Source organism: Neovison vison, chromosome 8, assembly GCF_020171115.1.
Source record: "Neovison vison isolate M4711 chromosome 8, ASM_NN_V1, whole genome shotgun sequence".
Taxonomy (NCBI): Eukaryota; Metazoa; Chordata; class Mammalia; order Carnivora; family Mustelidae; genus Neogale; species Neogale vison.
In genome coordinates this window covers 70,675,300-70,689,185 of record NC_058098.1, presented here as the reverse complement: position 1 = coordinate 70,689,185, position 13,886 = coordinate 70,675,300, and the positions used below count along the sequence as shown (strand labels likewise).

The window sequence follows — 13,886 nt, the reverse complement described above, 5'->3', positions numbered from 1 at the left end:
TTCATGGAAACCAATAAGACTGAAAACACTCCAGTCCAGAACCTATGCGATATGGCAAAGGCAGCCCTAAGAAGGAAATAGGTAGCCATCCAAGCCTCACTCAAAGAAATAGAAAAATCTCAAATACACAAGCTAACTTTATACCTTAAAGAACCGGAGAAAGAACAACAAATAAAGCCTAAGCCAAGCAGGAGAAGATAAATATTAAGATTAGAGAAGAGATCAATGAATTAGAGAACAGAAATATGGTAGAGCAGATCAACGAAACTAGAAGCTGGTTCTTTGAAAGAATTAATAAGACTGATAAACTGCTGGCCGGACTTATCCAAAAGAAATGAGAAAGGACCCAAATTAATAAAATGATGAATGAAAGGGGAGAGATCATGACTAACACCAAGGAAATAAAAACAATTATTAGAAATTATTATCAACAACTATATGCCAATAAATTAAGCAACATGGAAGAAATGGATACCTTCCTGAAAACCTAGAAACTATCAAGACTGAAACAGGAAGAAATTGGCAATCTGCATAGCCCAATAACCAGTAATGAAATTGAAGCAATGATCAACCCCCCCCCCCCAAAAAAAAAACCCCGAGTCCAGGGCCTAATGAATTCCAAGGGGAATTCTACCAAACATTTAAAGTAGAAATAATACCTATTCTCTTGAAGTTGTTTCAAAAAATAGAAACAGAATGAAAACTTCCAAACTCAGTCTATGAGACCAGCATTACCTTAACTCCAAAACCAGTCAAAGACCTTATCAAAAAGGAGAATTACAGACCAGTAGTCCTGATGAATATGGATGCCAGAATTCTCAACAAGATCCTAACCAATCAGATCCAACAGTACATTAAAAGGATTGTCCATCAGGACCAGGTGGGATTTATTCCTGGGATGGAAGGGTGGTGCAACAGTCACAAATCAATCAGTGTGATAGAACACCTTAATAAAAGAAAAGACAAGAACCACACGATCCTCTCATTTCATGCAGAAAAAAAAATTTGACAAAATATAGCATCCTTTCCTGATTAAAACTCTTCAGAGTGTAGGGATTGAGGGAACAGTTCTCAGTTTCTTAAAAGCCATCTATGAAAAGCCCACAGCAAATATCAGCTTTTCCCTTAAGATCAGGAACATGACAAGGATGCCCACTCTCACCACTATTGTTCAACATAGTGCTAGAAGTCCTAACATTAGCAATCAGACAACAAAAAGAAATAAAGGTATCCAGATTGGCAAAGAGAAATAAAACTCTCTCTCTTTGGAGATGACATGATACTTTATGTGAAAAGCCCAAAGACTCCACCCCCAAATTACTAGAACTCATATGGCAATTCAGTAATGTGGCAGGATACAAAATCAGTGCACAGAAATCAGTTGCTTTTCTATTAATGATGTAACTGTAGAAAGAGAAATTAGGGAATTGATTCCATTTACAACAGCACCTAAAACCATAAGATACCTTGGAATAAACCTAATGAAAGAGGTAAAGGATCTAGAAACTATGGAGCACTTAGAAAAGAAATTGAAGAAAACACAAAAAGATGGGAAAACGTTCCATGCTCATGGACTGGAAGAACTAATATTGTTAAAATGTCTATGCTGCCCAGAGCAATCTACACTTTCAGCTCCATCCTGATTGAAATACCAATGGCATTTTTCAAAGAGCTGGAACAAAAAGTTCTAAAATTTGTATGGCACCAGAAAAGACCCCAAATCACCAAGGAAATGTTGAAAAAGATAAAATAAAGCTGATTGCATCACATTGCCTTATTTCAAGCTATATTACAAAGCTGTGATCACCAAGACAGTATGGTACTGGCACAAAAAGACACATAGATAAATGGAACAGGATAGAGAGCCCAGATATGGACCCTCAACTCTATGGTCAACTAATCTTCGACAAAGCAGGAAAGAATATTCAATGGAAAAAAGACAGTCTGTTCAATAAATGGTACAGGGAAAATTGGACAGCTATATACACAGAAGAATGAAACTTGACTTTTCTCTTCCACCATACACAAAGATAAACTTTAAATGGATGAAAGACCTCAATGTGAGGAATCCATCAAAATCCTAGAGGAGAACATAGGCAGTAACCTCTTTGACATCAGCCACAGCAACTTCTTTCAAGACAGGTTTCCAAAGGCAAGGTAAACAAAAGCAAAAATGAACTTTTGGGTCTTGAGCAAGATAAAAACCTTCTGCACAGCAGAGGAAATAGTCAACAAAACAAAGAGGCAACCCATGGAATAGGAGAAGATATTTCCAAATGACACTACAGAAAAAGGGCTGGTATCCAAGATCTATAAAGAACTTCTCGGGCGCCTGGGTGGTTCAGCGGGTTAAGCCGCTGCCTTCGGCTCAGGTCATGATCTCGGGGTCCTGGGATCGAGTCCCGCATCGGGCTCTCTGCTCAGCAGGGAGCCTGCTTCCTCCTCCTTCTCTCTCTACCTGCCTCTCTGCCTACTTGTAACCTCTCTCTGTCAAATAAATAAATTTAAAAAAAAATCTTAAAAAAAAAAAGAACTTCTCAAATTCAACATCCAAAAAACAAATAATCAAGTGAAAAAAAGGGGCAAAAGACATGAACAGACACTTCTCCAAAGAAGACATACACATGACTAAAAGACACATGAAAACATGTTTAGCATCATTAGCCACCAGGGAAATCCAAATCAAAATCACACTGAAATCTTATACCAGTTAGAATGGCAAAAATTAACAAGGCAGGAAACAACAAATGTTGATGAGGATGTGGAGAAAGGGTAACCCTGTTACACTGTTGGTAGGAATGCAAGTTGGTACCACCACTTTGGACAACTGTGTGGAGGTTCCTCAAAACATTAAAATAGAGTTATCCTGTGATCCAGCATCACGTTTCTGGGTATTTACCCCAGATAGAAATGTAGTGATCTGAAGGGGCACATGCACCCCATTGTTCATAGCAGCAGTATCCACAATAGCCAAACTGGGAGGAGATGAGCTGCCCTTCAGTAGGTGAGTGGATAAAGAAGATGTGGTCCTTATGTACAATGGAATATTACTCAGTCATCAGAAAGGATGAATACCCACCATTTGCCTCAGCATGGATGGAACTGGAAGGGATTATGCTTAGTGAAATAAGTCAAGTGGAGAAAGACAACTGTCATGTGGTTTCACTTACATGTGGAACATAAGGAATAACATGGAGGACATTAGTAGAAGGAAGGGAAAATGAAGGTGGGGAGATCAGAGGGGGAGATGAACTATGAGAGACTCTGGGAAACAAACTGAGGGTTTCAGAGGGGAGGTGGACAGGGGGATGTGTTAGCCTGGTGATAGATATTAAGGAGGGTATGTATTGCAATGAGCACTGGGTGTTATATGCAAACAATGAGTCATGGAACACATCATCAAAAACTAATGGAAGTACTGTATGGTGACTAACAACACAATAAGAAATATATTCTTTTTTTAAAGATTTTATTTATTTATTTGACAGAGATCACAAGTAGGCAGAGAGGCAGTCAGAGAGAGAGGAGGAAGCAGGCTCCCCTGCTGAGCAGAGAGCCCGATGCGGGGCTCGATCCCAGTACCCTGGGATCATGACCTGACCCACTGAGCCACTGAGGCACCCCAAGAAATATATTCTAATAATTGTGTGAGGAAGACCTATCTGGAAGAAAAATATAGCTACGCAGTTTATTCTATAACCAATACCTACAGAAGTCTCAATGAAGAAGTGATCACTATTTGATGGAGAATATTGAGAACACATCCTAAGAGAATATGGAATTCAAGCTGAGCCTCAAAAGTGTCTTTAAACGGAGAAAAGAGCAAGGCTCATGAGCAAAAGTTACTGTATATTTATTTATTTTTTTAAAGATTTTATTTATTTATTTGACAGAGAGAAATCACAAGTAGATGGAGAGGCAGGCAGAGAGAGAGAGGGAAGCAGGCTCCCTGCTGAGCAGAGAGCCCGATGTGGGACTCGATCCCAGGACCCTGAGATCATGACCCGAGCTGAAGGCAGCGGCTTAACCCACTGAGCCACCCAGAGCTGAAGGCAGCGGCTTAACCCACTGAGCCACCCAGGCGCCCCACTGTATATTTATAATGATAATATGAACGTATGTATAAAGAATATGGAAAATAGTTTGTCTTTTATAGAGGTATTCTTGGAGGTACCAACTAGGAGATAAGTTTGGAGAAGTGGGAGGTGACCAAATTGTGAAGAGCTCTGAATGCATGGCAGGTTACAACTTTAATTGAAGAGATCCTTGCTATTCAAAGTGGTCTCTGTACTAGCCAAATAAGGAATTACTGAGCAGCATTTTTAGAAATGCAGTATTTCAGGCCTACTGTAAATAAGAAAATTCATAAGTGATTCATATGTTCAGTAAGATTTGAAAAGTGCTATTATAGTGTATAGTCTGAATCTGGTATTGTAAGTCAAATGTTTATGAGTAAGAACACCTTTTTTTTTTTTATGTTCAGTAAGCATGTAGGAACACATTTTTCAACAGGAACTATGTAAAAAAAAGATACTTTGGATTTGGGCCTAAGCTATATAGGCCTAAATGATTCATAAGTTAGAAATACTCTGTGAGACTTAGTTCTGAAATTCCAGGTGAGGCAATAAGTGCTGAAATGAAGAACTGAAAAGCAGGTTTATGTCTGGTTTAAGGGAGGGGAAAAAGAAAATAAGTCTGTCAGACTGCTAAGTAGTGGGTCATACAGGGTGTAATAGAAAGTCAATGACTGGGGCATCCTGATCCTATAATTTCCCAAATGCTAGTTTTTGTAGAATAGCATCTGTGTTGCCAGGAGAGATCTAGGATTCTTATAGCAAATTCTCTCTTCCTTAACATAACAGCAGGCAGCCTTGATTCAGGAAAGAACAAATTATTTCCCTAAATGATATAATTTCTGAAATACATTGTTTTATTAAAAAAGCACAGTATGGGGTAGTACATATAGTACTCTAAAGTGAAAAATATTTTAATGTTATTATTTTGCACGTGTGCAAATATGTATTTAGGAAAATTTCCTAAAATTGGAATTATTTATACAGGAGCTTTCTGCATTTGTAATGTTGCTAGATTTTGCATAGCTGTTCTCCAGAAATATTGTATCAATTTTTGCTGCCATCAGTGATGTATAAGAATGTTAAATTATATATCCAACTTCCTGATCTTTGCCAGTGTGAGGTTAAAAAGTGGTATCTCAGTGTTGTTTTAATTTGTGAGATTGAATATCTTTAAATCTGTTTAAAAGCCATTTCTATGAAATATCCATATTCTTTGCCACTTTTTCTATTAGGGTATTTCATCTCCTTTTTTATTTATACAAGTTATTTCTGTATTAGGGATGGTTAGCCCTCTGTGGTATCGGTAGCAAACCTTTTTGTTAATATACAAAAGCAGCAATAAATAGGTAGCTAGTAGCTATTATATTGGTCAACACAGGCTTAGAAGTAGCCTGCATTATTTACTGATGACCCATATTTCCTTAGAACGGTGGTTACAAATGGGATAGGATGGGATATGTTTTTTGTTTTTTGGGTTTTTTTGAGAAGCATGTTGAATATTGTAGTTTTATATTTGGAAAACATAGTAAAAGTTTCATAACATGGGATTTTAAGAAAATAAAGTTTGATAAAAATCCTTTTAGCTGGTAAGACAGAGTTAAAAATAATTGTGTATCTAAGAATATTGTTAATTTCCAAGTATCGTTGACAGTTGTGAAAAATCACAAAACTGTTTTAAACTGAATGCCTCTGTATCATTCCCATTTTTTTCCACTAGGTTACCACCAAAGAACATGATTTTGGTCTAGGGGCTCCAGTTTCTGAAGCTGAAAAATACCAGAATACTCTGCAGCTAGAACAAGAAGTGAGAAATCAAGATAAATTCATCTCTGCACTGAAATTACAGGTTACATTTATTTCCCTGAATTAATTTGAGATGAGGGCCAATTTTAAAACGAGAAGATGGAGAATAAATACTAATTCAGTGCTCCTTGGAATTTTATGGGTCTAAAATCATTACATTTATATCCTAATCATTTTGATACATGAAGATTCAGATATATATGAGTGCAAACTATGTGGAAGTGTTGTGCCCAGTGCTTTTACGTACATAATCTTATTTAATTCCAACCTTGTGAAATAGTGCTGTGATTTCCATTTTACAGACATGGAAGCTAAAATTCCAAGAAGCTATAGAATTATATTTGACTAACAAGTGACAGAGCTAGGCAGCATTTGTCTGGACTCCCAAGTTAGCTAGGATTTGAACCCAGTTCTCTGGAACCCAGTTCCAGGTTTGATATTTGTTTTCCTGGTGCCTGATCTGTGGTAAGCCTACTAATGAAGGCTGTTAAAAGAAAATTCCTCTTTTAGGAAGATGGAGTAGACTTACTTTACCCTATTTGTCCTACTTAGTACAACTAAAAATGCTGAACATTTTGTTATAAAACAAACATAAGGACATTCTGAAAGGTGGGCAGGAGCAGGAAGACTGGCTAGGGACCTCAGCATACAATAATTGACATGTTAATGAATTTCTGGGTTTTCCTTTTGCTCCATGTATCTCATTGCTAGAAAAACTGGCATCTAGAATGGATGCAGACAAAAAAGAACTAGGAAGGGGGCAGTCTAGCAATGTAGACCACTTTTTTTTTCTGTCCTGGGTCTTTATAATTTATATATATATATTTAATCTGGAAACAATCTCAAACTTCTCTAAAAGTTGCAATTACAGAACAAAGAATATCCCCCACCACAATCCCAAACTATTTGAGAGTAAGTTGCAGACCTGATGTCCTGATATCCCTAACATTTGAGTGGGTCTTTCCTATAAATAAGAACTCTCTACTACAAGATCACAATACAACCTAGTAAAAATCAGGAAATGAACTTGAATACATTGCTGCCAGCTAATCCTCTGACCCCATTCAAGTTTTTTCCAGTTGTCCCATAATGTCCTCAATAACAAAGAGATCCAGCATCACACATTGCAATTAGCTATTGTGGCCCTTTATTTTCTTCATTCAGGAACATTCTTCCTTGATTTTCATGACCACAACACTTTGAAGAATACAGGCCAATTATTTTATAGAATGGCTATTGATTTGGGTTTGTTATGATCATCTTTATGTTATGAACCTTTGGCTGTGTGGAAACCAGCCTTCAAATTGGCCCACCTCCTTTATTCCCACTCTAATACAGTCTCCTTGCACATGGTACCAGAATTGATCTTTGTGACCAAGAGCATAGAGCAGAAGTGTTTAAGTTATAAAGTGATCTCTTGGATCACTTGCTCTAGAGGAAGCAAGTTTCCATGTTGTGAGCAGCTCTGTAGATAGGCCCACCTGGAAAGGAACTGAAACAGCCAATAGCCAGGGAGAAACTGAGGTCTACCAAGTATGTTGGGTGAGTTTGGAAGGGGATTCTGTAGCCCCACTTAAACCCTCCTATAGTGACAGTCACCCTGACTGACTCCTTTTGACCTAGTGAGAGACCTTAAACCAAAATTACCAAATTAAGCCACTTCAGATCCCTGATACCAGGAAACTGTGACATAATTGTTGGCTTAAGATACAAAATGAATACAGACAGGAATACCACAGAAGTGATGGTGGGTTCCCTATTAAATAGCACAAAATTTCAATTTGTCCCATTACTAGTGATCTTTATTTGGATCCCTTGCTTAAAGTCTTATCTTCTGGGCTATTCCCTGGTGAAGTTCCTCTTTTTTCTCTACTAATTATTTTTTAATTTTTAATTAAAGTATAGTTGACACATAGTATTACATTAGTTTCAGCTATACAGCATAGTGATTTGACAACTCTATACTTCATGCTCTGCTCACCACAAATGTAGTTGCCATCTGTCACCATACAGTGCTATTATAAAGTATTTCTTTTTTTAATTTATTTATTTGACAGACAGAGATCACAAGTAGGCAGAGAGGCGACAGAGAGAGAGGAGGAAGCAGGCTCCCTGCGGAGCAGAGAGCCCGACGTGGGGCTCGATCCCAGGACCCTGGGATCATGACCCGAGCCGAAGGCAGAGGCCTAACCCACCGAGCCACCCAGGCACCCCTATAAAGTATTATAATATGACTAAATTCCCTACATTTTACCTTTCATCCTTATGACTTACTCATCCCATAACTGGAAGCCTATACCTCTCACTCCCCTTCACCCACTTTCTCATCTTCCTCCCCTCTAGCAACCATCATTTTGTTCTCTGTATTTATGGATCTGTTTCTAATGAAGACTGTTTGGGGGCAATAACTGCCTGTTCAAACACCATGAAAAAAACCGTAGCCTCATTCCTGCTGGAGAAATCTGAGTAAAGAGGCTAGACTTCCATCCTTGTCAAGCTGTGACAAGGAGTCCCAGCCATACCTCATGGCTCACCCTCCAAGCCCCCACATCCCACCAGGGTGATATCAAAAAGGCATGCTGGGGAGCCAAGACTATATTGTCTACTAGGTAGTAAGTATCCCCCACAACCACCTAGTGTCAGCAAAGACCACATTAGGAGCCTAGATATCCACCCTCACCAAGAGTAACAGGTTTCCCCTTTCCTTTTTGTTGATGTGGTTTCAGAGGGGACCACAGGAAGATTCAGGATTTTTACTTTTTTCTAACAGTAACAAGTCCACCCACCCACAGAGTTGGTGGAGGACACATGAGAACAATAACAAGGTACCTGTATTCTTCCTTACTGTGGTGGTATCAGCGGAGTTCTGGTGGGGACCCTGAACTCCCATCCCTGCCTAATAGTAACAAGAACACCAGTCCTCCCCAGGTATCAATAGAGGCACAGTAGAGAAATTGGACTTCCTTCACCTGGCAATAAGAGGTAGCATCCCCATTTATTAGCTGGAACTAAAGTCACAGAAGTGTGAGAAGAAGCCTACTAAAAACACAAGAGCAGATCTCAATGAAAAAAATCACTTCTTATCTCAAAAATCAGGAATATCTCAACCTTAATGAGAAAAGACAACCAGAAGATGCCAACACAGTGGTGAATTAGAGACTATCTCACAAGGATTTTAGATCCATTATCGTATACATGCTTCAAGCAGTTCTGACCATGTTTGAAACAAGCACAAAGCTAGAAAATCTCATCAAAGAAATAAAAGATATAAAGAAGAACCAAGTGAAAATTTTGGAAGCAACCAAGATGTTCTTCAGTAGGTAAATAGATTAAAAAATTGTGGTATATCTGTATAATAGAATATTATTCATTGATAAAAAGAAATGAACTATCAGGTCACAAAAAGACATGAAGGAAACTTGAAAGCAAATTGCTAGGTGAGAAAAGCTAACCAAAAAGGTTACATACTCCATGATTCCAACTATTTGACCTTCTGGAAAAGATAAAACATAGAGACATTAGAAAGATCACTGACTGCCAGGAATTTGAAGGAAGAAAGAGTGGGAAGGGTGAATGGAGCACAAGTTTTTTTAGGGAAGTGAAGCTATTCTGTATGATACAATGGTGGTAGAAACATGTCACTAAGCATTTGTCAAAAGCTGTAGAATCTACAATGCAAAGAGTAAACCCTAACATAAACTCTGGACTTTATTTAATGTGTCAATATTCATAAATAAGATGGGAAACTGTCCTATGGGGAGAAGGAGTATGTGGGAACTCTTATTTCCTGATTAACTTTTCTGTAAGCCTAAAACTACTCCAGAAGAAAAATGTGTAAGGGCACCTTGGTGGCTTATGCAGTTAAGCATCTGCCTTCAGCTCAGGTCATGATCCTGGGGACCTGGGATCAAGCCACATATCTGGCTCCCTGCTCAGACTGGAGTCTGCTTCTCCCTTCCCCTCCCCCTGTATATGTGTGTGTGTGTGTGAAATAATTAAATAAAACTTAAAAAAAATAAAGTCTATTAAAAATGCACAGGAGAAAATATTTCTAAATCATATAGCTGGTAAGGGATTAATATCAAGAATATATAAAGAACTTTACAACTCAATAATCAAAAACCAAAACAACCCAATTCAGAAGTGGGCAAAGGACTTGAATAGACATTTTTCCAAATGGCAATTAAGCACATGAAAAGATGGTCAACATCATGATCCATTGAAAAAATGCAAATCAAAACCACAATGTGGTATCACTTCATACCTTTTAGGATTGCTCTTATCAAAACAAAATAACAAGTGCAGGTGATGTTGTGGAACAGCTGAAGCCCTTGTGCATTGTTAGTGGTAATATAAAATGGTGCAGCTGTGGTGGAAGAAGTTTAGCAGTTCCTGTAAAAGTTAAATATAGAATTACCACATGATCCAGCTATTCCACTCCTAGATATAGCCGCAAAAGATTGAAAATAGGAATTCAGATACTTGTACACTGACATTCATAGCAGCATGATTTTCAATGGCCAAAAGGTGGAAGCAACCCAGCTGTCTGTCAATAGATGCATAACAAGATGTGGTGAGTACATACAATGGAATATTATTCAGCCTTTAAAAAGACTGAAATTGTGATGCAATATTGCAACATGGGTGAGACTTGAAAACATTATGCTAAATGAAATAAGCCATGCACAGAGGGACAAGTATGTGATTCCACTTATATGAAGTACCTAGAATAGGCAAATTCATAGAGAGTTATTGTTTAGTGGGTACAGATTTTGGGATAACTAAAAAAAAAATTCTGGAAATGGATGTGAGATGGTTCCAAAATATTGTGGATGTACTTACTGCCACCAAATCACACACTTAGGAGTGGTTAAAATGGTAAGTTTTATGTATGTTTTACCACAATGAAAATTTAAAAAAATACAGTAACTGAAATTAAAAACTCAGTGCTCTCAAACAACAGGATGGAAAGGAGATAGGAATGAGTTGGTGAACATGAAAATAGAAAATGGAAATAACCTAATCTGAACAGGGAGAAAATGGATTGAAAAAGTGTGAAGAGAGGCTCAGGACAGGTGGGACTATAACAAATGGTCTAATATTTAGATCACTGGAGTCCCAGAAAGAAAGTTAAGAGAGGATCAGACTGAAAAAATATTCAGAGCATTAATGGAATGGAATAATGCCTGGCATACAGTATATTCTAAAATAATAGTTGAACTGAATTTTCAGAAACAAAATTAGGACACGGAACAGACAGAATGAAAACAAAACCAACAGGTGATGTGTAATAGGCCATAAGCAGAAAAAAATAAAGTAGGAAGCCGAAAATAAAGTGGGAAGGCTAAATATTCTCCATATTTGGCAAAAGACTTAATATGGATTAAAGAAGGTAAGTGAACACTTACCAGGAATCTCTCAAAGAAACCCATGCCAAGACACCTTGTATTCAAACTTGTGAGAACTAAAGACAAAAAAAAGTAATCCTGAAAATAACAGTTCATTACTTATAGGTGAGCACCAATTCAAGTAACAGCAGATCTGAAAACATGGAGGTTGAAAAGAGGTGAAACATTTTAAACAATATTCTGTATTCAGTGAAAGTATCCTTCAGAAATTAATGGAAAATCAAGGCATTCTCAGATAAAGAAAACTAAGATAATTGGTTGCCAGCAGAACTATCCTACAAGAATAGCTAAAGGAATTTCTCTAACTAGAAAGGAAGTGATAAGAGAATCTTGAAAGAATAGGAAAGAAAGACAAAGAAGGGTATGGCTAAATGCAATAGTTTCCTTTTTTGTTTTCTAAATTGTGTTTGTCAAATGTAATTCTCAATGGATGTAGATGAAATATCTAAGATAATTATTTTATTAGTAGAAGAGGGTAAGGGATATAAGGGGTATACAGGTAAGTAAGTTTTCTACACTTGAACTGGTAAAATGCTGTGCTAAGTTACAAATAAATTACGCTTTGAGCAACCACTAAAAAAGCTGTGCAAAGAGATTTCTCAAAAACACTATAAGTAATTCAGAATGGAATTTTAAAAAAGTTCAAGTAACCCACAGGAAGGCAGGAAAAACAAAACAAAACAAAAACAAAACAAATGACCAAAAAGAAGTCACACTTGAATGTTTTTTTAAATTGAAGTATAGTTGACTCACACTTGAATATTAATATAACAGTCTAACTATAACAATTAAAAGACAGAAACTAGTAGACTGGATTAAAAACCTAATCTAGCCTTAACGCTATCTGTAAGAAATTCACTTCAAATATAACTATACATGTAGGTTGAAAGGTTGAAAGGCATACAAACTGGAGATGAAGAAATAAAACTGTCGTCCCTGATGGTAGATGACGTGATCCTCTACCTAGAAAATTTCATGAAATCTGCAGTACAAAACTAGAACTAGCAAATGAGTTCATCAAGGTCACAATACATGTTCATTTTCTTTCTATCAGCAATTCACATGTGGAAATCAGAAAATGCAATATAATTTACAATTACTCAAATAGAAAATTGAATCCTTAGATATTTGAAGTACGAATTTATAATCTGAAAACCACAACATGCTAATGAAAAACCAAAGAAGGTCTAAACAAATGGAGCGACATCATGTTTATGGATTGGAAGCCTCAACATAGTAAAGATGTCAGTTCTCTCCAAATCAGTATACATTTAATGCAGTTCTCATCAAAACCCCAACAAAAGCAATTTTGAAAAGGATAATAAAGTGGAAAGAGTCATTCTCTTTGGTTTCAAAGCTTATTATATAACTACAGTAGTTAAGACTGGTATCACTAAAGAGATAGATCAATGATACAGAAGAGAGAATCCAGAAATACCCTTACACAAGTAAAACCAAAAGGCTTTTGACAGAAGTGCAAATGCAGTTTAATGCAGGAAAGATAGTCTTTTCAACAAACGGTGCTGAAACAATTGAAAATGAATCTAGACCTAAACTCACACTTTAACACAAAAAATTCCAAATGGATCATAAATTTAAATGTAAAACATAAAACTGGAAACTTTTTAGGATAATATAGAAAATCTTCAGGACCTTGGGCTTGGTGAAGAGTTCTTCAGTATGACACCAAAAGCATGATTGATAAAAGAAAAATTGATAATTTGGATTTCATCAAAATTTAAATCTTTTGCTTTGAAAAATCCATCTAACAGGATGACAAAACAAGCTACAAATCATATTTCTTCCAGAAGACTCATATGTAAGATACATGAAGAATTCTTAAAAATCAGCACTAAAAAGGAACAATCCGATTAGAAAATGAGCAAAAGATGTGAAGAGATATTTCATAGAAGGATATATGTTGATAAGCACATAAAAAGAAGTTCATCCTTTCTAAACAGGATGGGGAAATGCAGATTTAGACCAAGATGAAACAACAATGCATGCCTATAAGAACAGTTAGGATTGAAAATAGTGACAATACCCAGTGCTGGCAAGGATGAGGAGATCACTCATACATTCCTGGTAGGAATGGGAAATGGTACAACCTCTCTGGAAAATAGTTCGTTCTTTATAAACTAAAGATATATTTATTATACAGCCCAGCAATTGCACTCCTAGGTATGTCAGAGAAATGAAAACTTAATGTCCACTCAAATACCTGTATGTGATTGTTCATAGCAATTGCACTCCTAGGTATGTCAGAGAAATGAAAACTTAATGTCCACTCAAATACCTGTATGTGATTGTTCATAGCTGCTTTATTTGTCATAAAGACTGGAAATAGCTACAATTGCCCTTAATTAGTAATGACTAAACAAATTGTTAATCCATACCATGGAATATTAGCAACAAAAAAGAATGAACAATGCATTCATGTAACTTGGATAGATCTCACCAACATTGTGCTCAGTGAAAAAGACAGTGTCAAAAGATCACATACTAGGATCTTTATCACGATTTTACTTATATAACATTCCTGAAAAGACAAAATTATAGAGATTAGTGGATGCTAAGAGTTAAGGATGGGGAGGGGAGA

General features: G+C 36.9%; 1 protein-coding gene across 1 annotated transcript in view; it reads left to right on the top strand.

The window, feature by feature from the left end:
- The window catches only part of TSGA10 (testis specific 10), a 152,272-nt gene that overhangs the window by 9,848 nt on the left and 128,538 nt on the right, over positions 1–13,886 (top strand). The window contains exon 2 of the mRNA XM_044263887.1: positions 5,794–5,922. Coding sequence (XP_044119822.1) covers positions 5,794–5,922 — 129 coding nt within the window. The remainder of the gene's footprint in view (positions 1–5,793; positions 5,923–13,886) is intronic.